This window comes from Sciurus vulgaris (assembly GCF_902686455.1).
Source record: "Sciurus vulgaris genome assembly, chromosome: 11".
Taxonomy (NCBI): domain Eukaryota; kingdom Metazoa; phylum Chordata; class Mammalia; order Rodentia; family Sciuridae; genus Sciurus; species Sciurus vulgaris.
This window is the reverse complement of record NC_136472.1, coordinates 122,203,803-122,219,671: the sequence shown is the minus strand read 5'-3', so window position 1 is coordinate 122,219,671 and position 15,869 is coordinate 122,203,803. Positions and strand designations below refer to the sequence as shown.

At 50.6% G+C, this 15,869-nt stretch overlaps 1 protein-coding gene and 1 long non-coding RNA gene across 7 annotated transcripts in view; one reads left to right on the top strand and one right to left on the bottom strand.

Moving 5' to 3' along the window:
- KIRREL3 (kirre like nephrin family adhesion molecule 3) overlaps positions 1 to 15,869 on the top strand; it is a 571,499-nt gene that overhangs the window by 519,975 nt on the left and 35,655 nt on the right. For all 4 annotated transcript variants that reach the window (XM_079105292.1, XM_079105291.1, XM_079105294.1 and 1 more), the window contains exons 6-7: positions 1,546 to 1,703; positions 10,695 to 10,845. In XM_079105292.1, coding sequence (XP_078961418.1) covers positions 1,546 to 1,703; positions 10,695 to 10,845 — 309 coding nt within the window. The remainder of the gene's footprint in view (positions 1 to 1,545; positions 1,704 to 10,694; positions 10,846 to 15,869) is intronic.
- The window catches only part of LOC306640763, a 55,730-nt gene that overhangs the window by 19,540 nt on the left and 20,321 nt on the right, over positions 1 to 15,869 (bottom strand). The window contains exons 2-3 of one of the 3 annotated variants that reach the window (XR_013757883.1): positions 2,880 to 2,981; positions 493 to 1,203 (exon numbers count right to left, since the gene is read on the bottom strand). The exons of 1 other annotated variant lie outside the window; for it this stretch is intronic. This is a non-coding gene — a long non-coding RNA (uncharacterized lncRNA). The remainder of the gene's footprint in view (positions 1 to 492; positions 1,204 to 2,879; positions 2,982 to 15,869) is intronic. One more of the 3 variants, XR_013757884.1, reaches the window with a different exon arrangement.

The following is a 15,869-nucleotide window of genomic DNA, read 5'->3' as shown; positions in this document are numbered from 1 at the left end:
TTCCTCAAGAAATGTCACTGCTGAGTTCTTAGTGCCAGGTCAATTCTCTTCCAACGCCAGGCAGGAAGCAGGTAGAACAACCAACCTGAAGGTTTGATGCTTTGCGTACTGATCTGGCCCCAGGTAGGGCCCTCTCAGAGGTTTTAGAGAAGCCAGAGTCGACTAAAAGAAGGACCGATGGTTGGTGGTTGGAAGGGAGATGCCCCAGGAAGACACGGCAGGTGGGCAGATTCTGGGAGCCACCCTGAGGACTGATACTGGAAAACAGAGTCCCCTATGTAGAACTCCCAGGTCCATAACCACAAGCACAGACTCACAGAGTCTAGGTGGAAGGATGGACGTTCTCTAACAACTGAGCAAAAAGACCCTTTGTGCTAGGTCCCCATTCCCAGTCATCTACTTACCCCTCATTCCCTGAGCACACACACAGCTCACACCTCCAGTGTGTCAGGGGAGACCCTGAGCCCCTCCTAGACTCCAGAGCTAACTCACCTAGTTCTCCCAGTGGAAAGGAGACAGGTTCCTCAAGAGACAGTGGCCACAGGTAGTCTCCAAGGAGCCCTTCCCTTTCTGTGTCTTGTCCAGGGAGCAATAGAGTCCTGAGATGCTCAGTGTGTCCATGAGCACAGTGAAAGAGGCTTTGTGTCCTTAGACAAGTTACTTGACTTCTCTGGGCCTCTTCTCTAAATCACAAGGGTCTACCATTGTAGCAACCATGGTCATCATGGAGATCAAAGGTGTGATTCCTCAGAGTTAGCGATGTCTGTCGAGCACAGGGGCTCTGCTTCACAGAGGGGCATTCCAGTGCCCTCTCCTCCTGGCACTCCAGGTCCCTTGGCAGGGACCGCCAGTCACAACCATTCTACCATGCATAGAGGGAAGTTCAGGGCAGGAGAGACTCATCCTGACTCTGGGGATGCTCAGCCAATGCCAGGGCTTCACAGCACTCTGAAGAGCGGTCTTCACTCTGAAGCATCACCTTGTCACCTGTGCCTTGCTGGGGGAGGGACCAGCCTGAACTCCAGGGGTCAGGACCCAGCTTCCTGTCCTGGCTCTACCAGGTATTGGCATTTGCTGTGTGATCTTGAGCAAGCCGCTTAATCCTGCTGAGCCTCAGTTCCTAGACCTGTGTAATTGGGATAGTAGTGTTTGCCTTGAAAGACTGTAGTGAGGACTAAATCAGAAGACAGGTATGACGGTGCTCTATTTAAAAAAAAAAGAAATTAAAAAGAAAGAAACCACCGATATTGTCTGGGCCACACAGATCTGCTTCCCAATCTGAAAGGCTAAGGACCAACACCTGCCCTGTCCCCTCACATGCTCAGCATGAACCAGATGATGAACCGACACATCTTCTGCAGATACGCATGTGTCAGGAACCAGTGCTGTTGTTGCAATTATTGTTATAACACATGGGATTTTGTTGATGATTTGGTTAATCATTGTCTCTCATCCTCTCCACAAGACCCACTCAGCCCAGCCAGCCATCCTGAGGGAAGGAGGAGGGCAGCCCCCAGCCTAACTTCTCTGCTCCTCTTCCCGCAGTGCCACCCGATGACCCCGTGATCCTAGGGGGGCCTGTGATCAGCCTGCGAGCGGGGGACCCTCTCAACCTCACCTGCCACGCAGACAATGCCAAGCCAGCTGCCTCCATCATCTGGCTTCGAAAGGGAGAAGTCATCAACGGGGCCACCTACTCCAAGGTAAGCCGGGGCGGCGGAGAGACAGGGAAGGCCCAGAGGGGCCCTCTGCAGAGGGGACGGCTCTCCCTGTCTCTCTCAGCTCCCTCTCTGTCGCTGTTCCTCTGCCTCCTTCTCTCTCTATGTCACTTTTTCTCTCTCCCACCGTGTCCCCCACCCCCATTAGTTTGTCTGTCTGTCTCTCTCTTTCCTAGAGTAACTGCTGGACAAGGTAAAACCCTAGAATAGGGTCTGGTCAGAAGAGGAGACTCATGGATAGAAATGACTAGAACCTAGTGCTGCCAAGCTGGCCCTGCAAACCTCATAGGTTGAAATCCTACTGCCAAGGGATAGCTCAGGAAGGGGGGTGCCTTTCAGAGGTGATTAGGTCATGAAGGTGGGACCCTTATGATCCTTATAGGAGATCCAAAGGGTTCTTGTCCTTTCCACCACGTGTGGTCACAGAGAGAAAACTACCACACAGGAACCACGTGTCTGGCCCTCTCCATACTCTGCAGCCTACAGAACTCTCAGAAGTAAGTTTCTATAGTTTACAAGCCACCTAGTTTATGGTATTTTGTTATAGCAGCCTGAATGGACTCAGAAAAAGTGCCTAATTAAATTTAAATTTTAGAAAAACAAAAGTAAAATTTTAGTCATATTATGTCCTAAATAAATATTGCATGGAATGTAATAATGACTGATAATTATGCTGAAAAATAATGCATTGTGTATCTGAAATTCAAATTTAACTGGGCATCCTAGACTCAGGATTGGCTGGTCTGAATATCAAAGGAAATTGTTTGCTTTCTCTGAGAGTTAGCTAACCCTGGGAGGGGCAGCCCTGCCAGGGCCTGTGGGGCCCCAAACTGTCAAAACATTGTCACACTTGGCAGGATCATATCCCTTCCCCAGGGCTGCCAAATAAAGCAGTTTCTGCCCTGTCCAAGGTTCCTGACTTAGGGGCTATTTTTTAAAACCCATGGGAGCTATTTTTTAAAAAGTACTTGGGATTTGATTTTCATTCGGGTAACGAGTGCAGCCCAGACTCACTGAAGTTATTCAAGCTGTGCAAACCTAAACCTGCTCAGCTGCCTACCCTGCCTGACCCGTTCCTTCCCACACAAGCCATGACCAGGTTCAGCTCCCCTCCCTGCCTCTGCCCCTGACTGACCCTGGATCTCCCCCATGTGACCCTACCTGGCATATTGTGCCATGACGTGCCCCTTCCTCTTGGGAACTGTGAGTAATAAACTTTCTATTCAATGGCAGTGGACTCCTCTTCTGTTGACCTCACTGTACCTGAATAAAAGTAAAATCCTAAGTACTTTTTTAAACCAAACCTTTTAGATGAAGGGGACCTTCGAGGATGGAGGTCTAAGCTCTTCTATCTAGGGACAGAAAATTGCAAGGAATTTCTTCCTCTTCTCAGCAATCCAGAGAGCAGTATCAGGATGAAGCCACGGTCTCCTGACACCCAGGCCTGTCTCTTTCCTAGGTTCTTCCCAGGACAGCCTTCAACAGATGGGCAACTATCCCATAAGCCCACCCAGAAGCTGTGTTAGGGTCCATGGTCTCTGGGCTCTGAAGCTCTCAGAACTCCAGTGCTCTCCTCCACAACCTCTGAGAGGGAAGAGGTACTCAGCTTGCTCCCTAGACCCAGCCCACCCCTGGCTCCTTTTCATGGATCCTGGAAAGAGAAGAAAGGCTTTTGCCATCAGCAGAGGATGTGAGGCAAGGCTGTCTCTCCTCTGAGAATATGTCCTTCCCATCCAAAACAGACGACCCTGCCAAAGGTTCATGCCAGGGCTGCTGATCAAAGCTTGGCTGCCACTCAGAGCCAGCAGCCAGATCCCAGGACCAATGCCTTCTCCTGGGCACAAGTCCATCCAGGGGGAAGCTGCCTCTTGGGAGATAAATCCTCTGTTCACATCCTGGGCTGGAGCCACCCTATTATATTGTGAAATACAAAAATATGACACAGGAAATAGATCATCCAGAGGAGGATGGGAAGAAAGGGAGGGGGTGTTTCTTCCAGTGTGGGTGCTGGTTCAGTCCCTCCCTGAAGCTGGGCCAGCCTGGCCCTCCGGGGGTTTGTGTCCTGCAAAAACCTTGCATCTCTCTTCATCTGGTGAAGAGAGAGGTAAGGGTCACCCTGTAGGACCTGCCCCCACGACCACCCTCTGCCCCAGTCCACCCCCATACAGAATCTGACAAAGGGAAGGGCAGTAGGAGGCAGCAGGGCCAGGTTCACTCCTTGCTATAACCCCAGGAAACTCACTCCCTGGGCTCAGTTCCTCATCTACAAAATAAAGGGTTGGATCAGATGCCCTGGAAAGGTGCTCCAGTTCTGGCAAGCTGCAGATCTATGACTTAGAGCAAGCTGAGAGAGGTGGACAGTTCAGCAGGGGTCATGGGGAGTAGGCTTTAGGGGCGTCAGAGTGCCCTCCCCCTGCTCCCCACCAACGCCTGACTCTCTTCCCTCCTGGGGTCTTCAGGACTTCAAGGACCATCATAGGACAAACAGTATGTCTGATTTCCAAAAGCAGAGCAGCTCCAGAGGAGGGGTTGGGGCATCAATAGATGAGAGAGAGAGAGAGAGAGAGAGAGAGAGAGAGAGAGAGAGAAAGAAGTACACAAAAACCAAGCAGGCTTCAAGGTTCACAGAAAAGATCCCTCAGGGCAGCCTGGCAGCTTTCCAGTCTGAAGCCCTTAGCATTTGTCGCATGGGTATTATTAAGCCTGTGGGCACAGGAGCTGGGTGGTCTGAATTTGAATCCAGACTCTGCCACCTTCCAACCTCCCTGTGCCCTGTGTGTAAGTTAACAGTAAACCCAGCTTTTTGGACTATCACCTGTCCTTCACTGGATCTTCACAAGCCCTGGAATCCACCTGGACACCTGCATTGCCTAGATGCTGTGTCAGTGTCAGAGTAGAACAGGCCACCGAGTCCTACAGACCTGGGTTCAAAACTGGGCTCCATCACATATTATGTTGCCTTGAGCTCTCTGTCAGTTTCCCCAACTGAAAAAATGGGGATGATAATAATCACAAACATCTGTTATGCTGCTGATGGACTTAGAGTGTGCATTGAGAAGAACTTGTAAAGAGTATGGCATGAAGTAAGGGCTCTATAAATATTTGGAGTATTGTGGTCCCCCTTTCCCTGGAGCCTGCATCCCCCAACCCCAGCTCTCCAGCTCCAGAGGTCAGACAGCTATAAAAATCACAGCTATGATATTTGATTTCACTTTCATAAAAACCAGCCCTGGCTTCAAAGTCTCCAGATTGCTAATCAATTCTGCTCATGTGACCAGCAGAGGAAGGAAGGGTCTCATCCCTGCAGGACACTAGGCCCCTGCGCAGGAGGAGTCCCAGGAAAAGAAGATCCTCTGGCCCTTCACCCAACCCAGACTGGTGATGTTTCTCCTGTGGTCTGGGGTTTAGCACTCTCCATGTCTCCTCCAAGATTCCTAGTCTTAGGCATCTGGGTCAGGCGGCCTCCTTCCTTTTTCCTCCTGCTTCTCAGGGTCTGATATCAGAAGGTCACATGGCCTTCATGTGGAAAGCCAGCAGATCCACAATCCTGGAGGAAGAACAGGTGATGGGGGCGCTGAGGCCGTAGCTCAACGGTAGAGTGCTTGCCTAGCACGTGTGAGGCACTGGGTTCGATCCTCAGCACCACATAAAACTAAATAAAATAAAGGTATTGTGTCCATCTACAACCAATATATACTAAAAAAAAAAAAAAAAAGAAAGAAAAGAAAGAAAACAGGTGATAGGAAAGGAGGGAAGAGAATGGGCTAAGCCCAGAGGAAAACCTTCCCCCATTCTCTAGGAGTTAGCTTCCTGCCCCACTTGCTGTTCCCCAGGTAGAGGACAGGCCTTGACCCTGGTTTGGGGGCCAGCCAGGCTGGTGGACTGCTTGACCTTAGGCACCGTCTTCCAGCGGTACCTCTCTGTTTCCTCCAGCTTCAAGCTGCCTGCTGCCCCAGGAGGCCACCGGCCTACCCACCACTGGCCTCCACTGTCCCCATGTGGAAGAAGAGATCAAGCGCTCCTGCTCAGAAAAAGGGTGAAGGCTCGAAGCCCCCAGGGCCCTCACTCTCCATTAAGCAGCACTCCCCACTAGTCACCCCATCTCCCTGTTTCCCATCTGTCTAGCGTAGAGCCTAGAGCCTCTAACCCACCCACATCATGCGGCAGCCACTTATCCTGGCCTTCTCTGTGAAAAGTGTCCCTTCTGGCTCTAGGGCACAAGTCTGGATGCAGGGTCGGGGACAAATGGCACTGTGCAGTTCTGTACCTTACCCATACATATTCAGTGCAAGTGACAACAGGCCTACATGGATCCCCAAGCAGCTATAACCCAGGAAAGGGATGATTTAAAAAAAAACAAAAAGGGACACAGCAGGTGGGGGATGTGAGTCGGGAGGGAGAAAAGAGAAGGCCCTGTTGCCAGGCAATCAGGCCTGCTCAGGGCCTCTCCAGGCAGTTTGCATATCAATGAGCAGCCCAGATTTAGTACCAGGGCTGGGACACCCACACACTGCATTTCCTCCAAGCCGCCCATCTCTGAGGGCTCAGTTAGACTCTCCACTGCCCATTGGGAGGCCTGGGGGCTTTGCAAGGAGCAGAGCAGCCACTGCCAGCCACACTGGGCAACTGCTACAAGGATATACTCTGCCCCCACAGTCCAGCCTCCCAGATCACTGCAGGGAAACCAGAGAAATAAATGTCTGCTGGGTGGCCTCAGGGATGGATCAATGAGAGGGCGGGTGTGTAGGTAAGTGTACACAGACAGATGAGGGATAGAAACCCAGCCTCAAAGAAATACACCCTGGCATGCTCATTCCTGGGCACACGATATGTGTTCTGCATGGTATATATGCCGCAAATGTGCCAACCAGGTCCATATTTGCACACGCACTTGAACCCCCAGGAACTGTCATTACAGTAACACGAATCAGCCAGGGTACCTAGGAGGCTGGAGACTGGCAGCACATTAGCACCCATGAAGCTGGAGGGAGGCCTTGAAGGGAGGCAGTGGCCCCAGAAGCTAGTGACTTGCCATTAATAATTCACCCCCCACCCCCAGCAGATTTGCATGCTAGTGGAGGTTTCTGAAGCCCGAGGTGGGGGGCTCAGTGCCTGAGGCGTGTCCCTAGAGCAAGTTCGGTGAGGGGAAGAGATAAAGGAGGGGGAGGTGAGGGGCACAGGGCTGGAAGAGTGGGAGAGTGGGCTGTGAGGAGAATCAGCAAATGATAGAACGTTCCACCTGGAAGATACCTTCAAAGCCACCAAGTCCCAAGACTTCATTTGCATATGAGAAAAGTGCCAATCAGGGGAGATTTGTAAAAGAGAAATGAAGCAAAAGAAAAGAAAGAAGACAGGAGAGGTGAGAAGATCAGGAAGCAAAGAGGGAAGGAGAAAAACCTGGGTACCGTAGGCCCAGGCACCAGCTTCACACCCAGGCTAGCTCAGTCCTCTGTCCTGGAGGGGTCTGTAAGCTCGAGGGCGAGGGCTGGTGGCCAAACAAAGCAGGCAGAAAGGGTCGAAGCAAGCTTTATTGGAATTTGGCTCTCGGCGAAATTCCCAGGCCCCCAGATCAGGGTGGAAAGCCAAAAATGGCACATGGCCCTAGCTGCCCAGGGTCTTTATAGGCCAGAATAGACGGGGGCCCTGCTGAGTGATAGGTGGATGTAAGGGTCAGTGGGGTTTATGTGTCCATGTTTGATTGGTCTCTCTTTGGCCCGCTGCCTGCTGCCTCAGCCGTTTTGCTCCCTTCCAAGTAGCCGCTCAAGTCCCTACCTAACAGGGTCCCTTCCAGACTCCCTCCCCACGATCAGCCTAAGGCCAGCAAACCTGACCTTCCTCCCTGGACCTGCTGTCCAGGCTGAGTTCCCATGAGAGTCGGGGCCCAGGGACCCAGGGTCCCCCTCAAGGGTGGGGTAGCCCTGGAGTGCTCGCCTCCTCCTTGCCTTCTCCTTTGTTTAATGAACACATCTCCCTTTTTCTCTAATTAGGTGGAACAAACAACTTGGACTAAAATTTGTATTTCCCAGAAAAGCACCCGCCCGGACACAGTAAATATGTCATTAATCATCATTTCAAGGCAGAGGAGCACGCTGGGCTGGGGAGGAGGGGAAGCAGTCAGAGGACCTAATTAGAGCCCAGCCTCCCTGCCCCCTCCCACGGGCACCCACACACAGGCTCCCTTCCACCACACCCAGAGTCCAGCGACGCGGAGGTGGTGGTGGGGGGGCAAAGTCAAAGTTATGTAAATGTCCCTTGTTAGCTCCTCAGAAAAGTAAAGAGGTGAGAAGAAATGCAGGTCCCCTCCTCCACTTCTCCCCTCACCCAACCCCACACCCCCAGGTCTTGTTTTCATCCAGGAAATTTTTCTTAATATCACTTAGCTATTTATAGTCACAGTGAGGTTCACTGAACAGCCCCAAGCCAGCGTGGTACTGTGGTGCTGGCTTTGGTTTGGGGATAAGTTATATACCCTCCAGCCATATTTTTGGACCTCTAGGCAAGCACCCTGGCCCAGAAGCTGACCTGAAGCCTGTGGTCCTGTGGAGCTACATGGCCTGGTTCCTCAGCCTGCTAGGACTGGCCACATCCTTCACCTTTGGTTCCTGTGCCCAGGACCAGTGCCTCCCAATAAAGAAAGTGCAGAGTCTTCAGGCCACCAAGGCCTGGCTAGTGTACAGTGTAGGAGAAAGTCCAGAGCTACAGCCCTGAGGTTTTCTCTAGAATGTCATAGTCTGGCATGGCCTAAAGCAGGATGCATTGTTTTTTGTTGTTGTTTTTTAGTTTTGAGTCACAATCTCACTAAGTTGCCCAGGCTAGCCTCAAACTTGCAATCCTCCTGCCTCAGCCTCCCAAATTGCTGGGATTACAGGAGTACACTCCTGTACCCAGTGATGCATTGGTCTAGGCTGAGGCTCAGGCCAGGTTCTCCTAACCCCAGAAATCAGAAACTTTGCCCCAAATTGAGACTGGATCCCTGTAGCTCACAGGTTGTTGCTAACTACCTCAGTAGCCATCCTCCTCCAGAGTACTGAATCACTAATTGTTTCCACCTGCAAGGTCCAAGTAACTGAACTCTTGTATCTCAGGGAAGCTGGATGGGGTTATCCATTCTGAAATGCCAGTCTATGCTCTGCTTAGCAAGTTCCTGACTCATGTTGACCTCAGTTTTCTCTTGCAAAATAAAGATAATGCTCATGAGAATGAAAGGCAATGCCATTGTTATGTTACGGGATATCTTGAGGAGGCGGAGTCATCTATCCCCTGGCTCAAATTGAGGTAAAACATGGCTGCTTCCAGCACCCCTGCCAAAGTGAAGTCCCTCCTGGGATGGGACAGAAAGTCTTCAAAAGCTGAACAGACTCCAGCGTCTATGTAAAGTGGCCCTCTCGCCCAGCACACCCTCCCCAGCATGTGACTCCCTTAGTGGGCCCTGAACTGATAGGGAGGTAGCTGGAAAGGGGCACAGGGGAGGGCAGAGGGTAGCAACCCTAATGAAGAGAGGGGAGCAGCGGCTTTAGGACTTGTCTTGGTTTCCTAGAGCTGCCATAACAAAGCACCACAATCCGGTGATTAAAACAGCGGTACTTTGTTCTTTCATAGCTTCAGGGGCCAACAAGTCAGAAATCAGGGGTTCGGCAGGCCACGCGCCTTTAAGGTGTCTAGGAAGAGGCTTTCTGTCTGGTCCAGCCCTGGTGGCTCCTACTTACATTATGGCAAGCGTCATTCCAATCTCTGCCTCTGTCTTCACACAGTTGCCTCTGAGCCTGTGTCATCTGCTCCTCTCAAAAAGACACTGACATTGGATTTAGGGAGGAACCTCACTAAACCCAGGAGGATCTCGTGTCTAGATCCTTAGAGATTCATTAGTACCTAACTGATCTGCAAGGCCCTGTTTCTAAATTGGATCACATTCTAGGGTTCTGGGTAGACATGGATTTGCAGATACAGTTCAACCCACCGCAGGACCCTGGTCTTTATGTCACCACCAACACAAAGCGTGAGTTCGATCAAGTTCCATCTCCTCTGTCAATTTCGCCAATCAGATGGAAAATAATGACATCTGTCCTGCTATGGTTTGGTGGAGGCTCTAATGAGATCAGGAAGGGAAATGGCTTGAAAAGATGAAAGGGCTTATATAGGGAAATAGCCAAAGAGTGGGTGTGCACTGATTCTGTCTACATCCCTCCAGCTCTGTCCTTTCTCCATGCCCGAAACCGCACCTGCTTCTTCAGACTGTCACCTTTCAGGGGCCATAATGGACCTAATTAAAGACTGGTTTTATTAGACCTGATCCTGTATTTTTTTGTTTTTGTTTTTGTTTTTTGGGTTTTTTTTTTTTAAATCAGGAATTGAACTCAGGAGCACTTAACCACTCAGTCACATTCTCGGCACTTTCTTATATTTTATTTAGAGAAAGGGTCTCACTAAGTTGTTTAGTGCCTCTCTAAATTGCTGAGACTGGCTTTGAACTCACAATCCTCCTGCCTCAGCCTATGGAGTCACTGGGATTAAAGGTGTGCCCCCACCACACCCAGCTGTCAAACCTGAATTATTTTGTGCTTTCGGTTTACAAGTCCAGTTTAATTTTTTTTTTTTTTTTTTTTTTAGTTGTCAATGGACCTTTATTTTCTAAACTTACTTATTTATATGTAGTGCTGAGATTCGAACCCAGGGCCTCACACATGCTAGGCAAGTGCTCTACCACTGAGCTACAACCCAATCCCCCCAGTCTGATTTTTGTGCATGATAATAATCTTTCTAGTTCCTTTTTCTTTCCACAGCCCAGTTCTCATGCCAGGAAGCAAAGTTACCCCCAACCCAGTCTGCATGGAAACTGAAAACTTTGGTCTCCTGAGCTGACCCACACACACACTCCATCACAGCTCTTTCTTCTCTCTGAGCTGGGGTCTGAGCCACCCAGGTCAACCTAGCCCAGTGACATGGGGCCTTCTATCCCTTCTCCCCCTCCTCCTCCAGACCCTGCTTCGAGATGGCAAGCGCGAGAGCATCGTCAGCACCCTCTTCATCTCCCCTGGCGACATAGAGAATGGACAGAGCATCGTGTGCCGTGCTACCAACAAAGCCATCCCTGGGGGGAAGGAGACTTCAGTCACCATCGACATCCAGCGTGAGTACTGACCAGCCCCACCTGGTCTGGCCAGGCCCAGTATGGGAACCCCTGCCCACCACTGAGGCCATCTGAAGGCAGAGGATGGACCAAACAGCTCTGTGGATTGGCCATTTTTTGGGAATGGGCACAAAGGACTCTCTTGTTCTTATTACCATGTGAAGCACAGATGAGGGTTCTCTGCAAAGGACATCTTCAAGTCATATTTTAACACCTATATATCCACATCAACAAACAGTCAGTCACTGCCCCCACTGGCTTGCTGTTGGAAACGCAGCCTGGGCAAAAATGCTGGGAGCTGACTCGGGGTCCAGAATGGGTCATATCCCTGGGCCCTAGAGAGGGTCTACAGAGCTGCTCTCACAAAAGGGTTAGTCGAGGGGCTAAGAGGAAGAGGAGGAAGGTGAGTGTTCAGTCAGCTCGTACTTTGCATGCATTGTCACATTTAGTCTTGGAGGAAATATGACTGTGGTCCCTATGACTGGGGAAAGTGAAGCATCAAAAGTTTGGTTAATTTTCCCAAGGCCACATAGGTGGCCAGGCAGCTGAGTTTTCCAGAACCCACCCTGAGAGTCCATCTTCTCCACTCCCCGCCAGCCTTTGGCAGGTGTGGCTATTACAATGATATCAATAATATCATGCTGTTAAGCTCCACCAGCATCGCATTTCAAAACTCACCTAAAGGAGACCCCTAAAGATTTCCTGAAAGTCCCCCTAAGTTCCTGTAAGCCCCAAGAACCAAAGAGACCTCAACAAGGCCTTACTCACAGGGCCAGTTTTGTGTAGGTTGAAGTATCAGCCTTCAAAGGTGGACTTCTCCCTTCTCAGATGCCCTCCCTGCCATAGAACATAATGCCACTGCGTGCTGGTGACCTCTTGGTCCTAGACTCTGGGTGACATGGCTGGAGTTGTAGGCTGGCATTCATATCCTCCTCAGTACTTCACTCATTTTAAAAGAAATGATTTAAAACACTTCCAAACAGCCCTGACTCGTCTAAGGGTTCTTGATTCTGGGCTCCATGTGACTCCCCAGCGATCTGGAGTCCACAAGGGCTGTGCCTTAGGATTTCTAGAGTCTGTCTGGGCTTCCAGAGAGCAGAAGTTCCTCCTTCATTGTCCAGCATCCTGACTTCATTTAGATTCCAGAGGAAGAAAGAAACGGTTCTAAACATCAGGAGGGTACCGATGCCCAAAGACAATGGTGGAATTCTTGGGAGGGCTTATCTTCACTACCTTGACAGCAACTAACAAACCCCTTGGACCCACAATGCATATCCCAAGGCTACTTCTTCAGTCCTCATTAATGACAGCTGAGAGCAGCAGAGCTTTTACAGAGCCTAGGGTCAGGAAGCTAGAGGGAGGTACCTAGGGCACAAAATTTAGGAAGGCCTACCTTGATGGTATAAGTACAGAGTGGGTCCTGAGAGGGAGGGCCTCCTTCAGTATAGCACCTGAGTTTCCTCCATTTCTTGGCTTTAGTCCTGCCCTGTCTCCCAGCACCACCTGCTTCCATCCCAGTGAACTCTGGTAAGCAGCAGAGGCCCAGCTCTGAGAGGAGACAAGACACTATTGAGCCAGACAGTGCAGCAGCCAAAACAGTTCCACTACCCACGAGCTTGGCAGACCTGAGCTTGTCACTCCCCACTCCCCACTAACTCAGTTTTCTTGTCTGATCTGACCAATGATGCCTAAGATCTTCGCTTGCTCTAGGATTGACCATGAAGAAGAACTCTCTTTCTAGACAAAAGCCTAATCTGGGGGAGGCATAAGGCATCGAAGCCCCCTAATATTTGTGGCCACTGTATGGGCCCCTGATTTCCTTTCCCCCATCCTGGGCAGGAGACTTACGCCAGCTACAGAATTCTATAAAAACGAACAACCTAACTGGCTCCCCCATGACAGCAGCCAGGGCCCTGGCAGGGATAGGAAAAAGAAGCAGCATTTCTGCTCCAGGCCACTCTCCATCACCCCAGAAGAACCTCTCCCAGCAACAAAAGAGTCATCATGGTAACAGCCCACCCGGCTATTCAAAGACATCCTCTAGATGCACTCCAGCAAGAGGATCAATTTACCAGGCTACACATGCTCTGGGGTCTGCATCAAGATGTCAAGGACCTCTCCAGGTCTCTCGGCCCTGCCTGACTTTGCTTCCAAGAACATCTCAACTGTATCAGCGGGGAGGCATCCAGGCTGAGGCCAGAGTGAGGCTCAGGACCCAGGTCTCTGGTTTCCTGGAAGGGCCCGTCCGAGGCAGCATAGGGTAGGGGTTAAGGCTCGACATTCTTCCTGGTTTGAATACTGGTTCTGCCACTTACTGAGTGACACTGACCTGGCTACTCACTTCGTGCCTCAGTTTCCCCATTCATATATGGTGGTAGTCAGACTTACTCCTAAGGTTGCAGTGAAAATTTGATTAAATCATTTGTGTCAACCCCCAGCACTGTGCCTAACTCATTATGAGCACTATAACCAATTCCTTAGGACACACGCAGCCACAGGTACATGGCAGCCGTTCCCCAAGTGACCCCCCAGCCCTAACAGGGGACAGGTATTTATCCTTTTGCACGTGTACTCCATCTCCCCTAGCCAGAGGTTGTTTGTATGTGCCTGCCAAGCAAAAGAACAGCCTCACCCGCAGCTCCTTCTGCCCCCTCCTTCCTCCACCATCGATTCATTTGTTCATTCTGTAAGCATCCGACTGTTTGCCGTGGACATCGTGGGCTGGATCAGAGCCGCCTGTGCAAACCTGCTCATTTTCTCAGTCAACCAAGAAGCATCCAAACTCAGCAAAAGCACATTTGTTGTTTGTTTCCCTTGGTCTTTATATGTTACCCAACGGAAGACAAAGCCCCCAGATTGAGTAATGGGAGAGAAAGCTTAACACCCCCAAAGCCTCGCCACATCTGGACTCCGTGTCCAGCTGCCAAGTTTCAAATGGATGTGCTATAAAATCACTGAGTCATGAAGTTTCTCTTTCCCAGAACCTCCTCCATGTAATACTTGCTCTGAACACACACACACACACACACACACACACACACACACACACAGACGCACGCATGCAGGTTGCTGATAGAAACACTAACAGACTCTCAGCTGTAACATCTGTTCAATGTGATCTCAGTTCCACTAGCTACATCAAAGCTGCCCTCCTGCAAGTTATGCAGCCGACATCACAAGTGGGATTAAAATCATGTTTAATAGTTGGATATGACATAAACTATTTATACTTTGGGAGCTTGGCAGACTCCTGGAAATTCATATCCTGCACATCTAGAGGAGACTGGAGAGGAATGGAGTAGGGACATGGGCATCTCTGGGTCTGGGGTGGAGGTGTGCAGGTAAAACTGGTGCATATGAAGCCCTCCTGGGACTGCTGTCCTGTAGCTCTTCAGGACAGGCTGGGGACTAAGCATATTGCAAAAAGGACTGGAGGCAACAGGAGAGAGGCCTTCACATGCCAAACTGACAATGGCAGGTGTGTGATGGCACATCAGGCAGCAAGAAGGGTCCTCCAACAGGAGTGCTCCATTCCCCTGCCTCCCAAAGGCCCAACACTTTGTAAAGGACACACAGACGAGGGATGGGCCTTTCATCCCTCAAATTTTCCCCCAAATTCTATGGTGGGTTCCTACAGTCTATTGAAATGACACCCTCACTTCCTCAAACAAGAGCTGGTTTCACAGTATTGGAATTCATCATGTGAGGACACAGACCAGCTGCATATTGGATCCAGATGACAATCGCCAAACCCCTATGTCTTCAGACATGCTTCCCCACAGCAAGGTGCAAGTTCCTCTCTGGGTCTCCACAGGTGACCAGCTTGGCTGCCAATCCTGCATGGAAAGAGGATCGGGCACCTGATTTGGTTTTGTCCTGGAATCTGGTGGGCAGCAGCTTGAGAGAGGATGCAGGATTTGGGGGGTAGCAGGAGAGGGTCCTGGGAGGTGGGAAGAGAGTTCTCATGGCTATTCCTTGCTACATACATCTTTATGACCACTTGCATTATACTTGAAATGGTTGAAATAGTCACTTATGTTAGTCAGTTTTTCACTACTATAACAAATACCTGAGATCATCAACTTATAAAAAGGAATGGTTGATTTGGAATCACAGTTTTGGAGGTTCCGGGTCCATGGTCTATTGACCCTGTTGCTTTGGACATGTGGCAAGGGAGCATATCATGGCAGGAGAATGTGGCGGAGTGAGATGGCTCATTCATAGCCAGGGAGCAAAAGAGAGGAAGAGGAAGGGTCCCACAGCATCCCCCTGCCAACAGCCCACACCAGATGACTTAAAGACCTCCTACTAGGGCCCACTTCTCAATAGCACTTTGTAATTGCCCACAAAAAAAGTAGCAGGCCAGCTGCTCCTGTACCAGATGCTTCCCAGATGTGTGGCTCCCTGTCCTGAACTAGAAGATGTTGTGAGAATAGGTTTCCACCTGCTAGTCAGATGATGGAGTTCTCTCCCCAGCATCTGCAGATCCTGGTGAGCCCAGTGGACACCTCAGAGGCCCAACCCCCATGTCCGCACACTGGCAATGAAACATGACGCAGCCTGAGCACTGGCATGCAGGGGGTCGGCAGTCAAATGACCTCACCTCCAGCCTCGGTCTGCAGCTGCGGGGCTGTGTGTGTGACTCTCTGAGAGTCTCAGAACCCCACCTGCCTCAACCAGGAGCCTGGCCCCACTAGCTGGAATCTTTTTCCCTGTGCTGCCTCTCACAAGGAATCAAAGGGGTCAGTATGTTCTTGGTGACCTCTGCAGAACTGGCTTTCTTCTTGTATCTGCGAATGGACTGAACCCCGCAGCAAATCCTCATGATCTTCCAGCAATTTGCTCTTTGTGCTGGTGGGGAGCACCCCAGGGTGCTGGCTAGCACATGGGGACTGAGCTACCCTTTAACTCAGCCTAAAGTTGAAAGCCAGCCAGGACTCCAGGCCATGACAAGGGAGAAGCACAAGCACTGGCTCATGGTCTTCCCTCCCTTGGGGCCCTGATGACTCAGGGGGTAGAGTCTG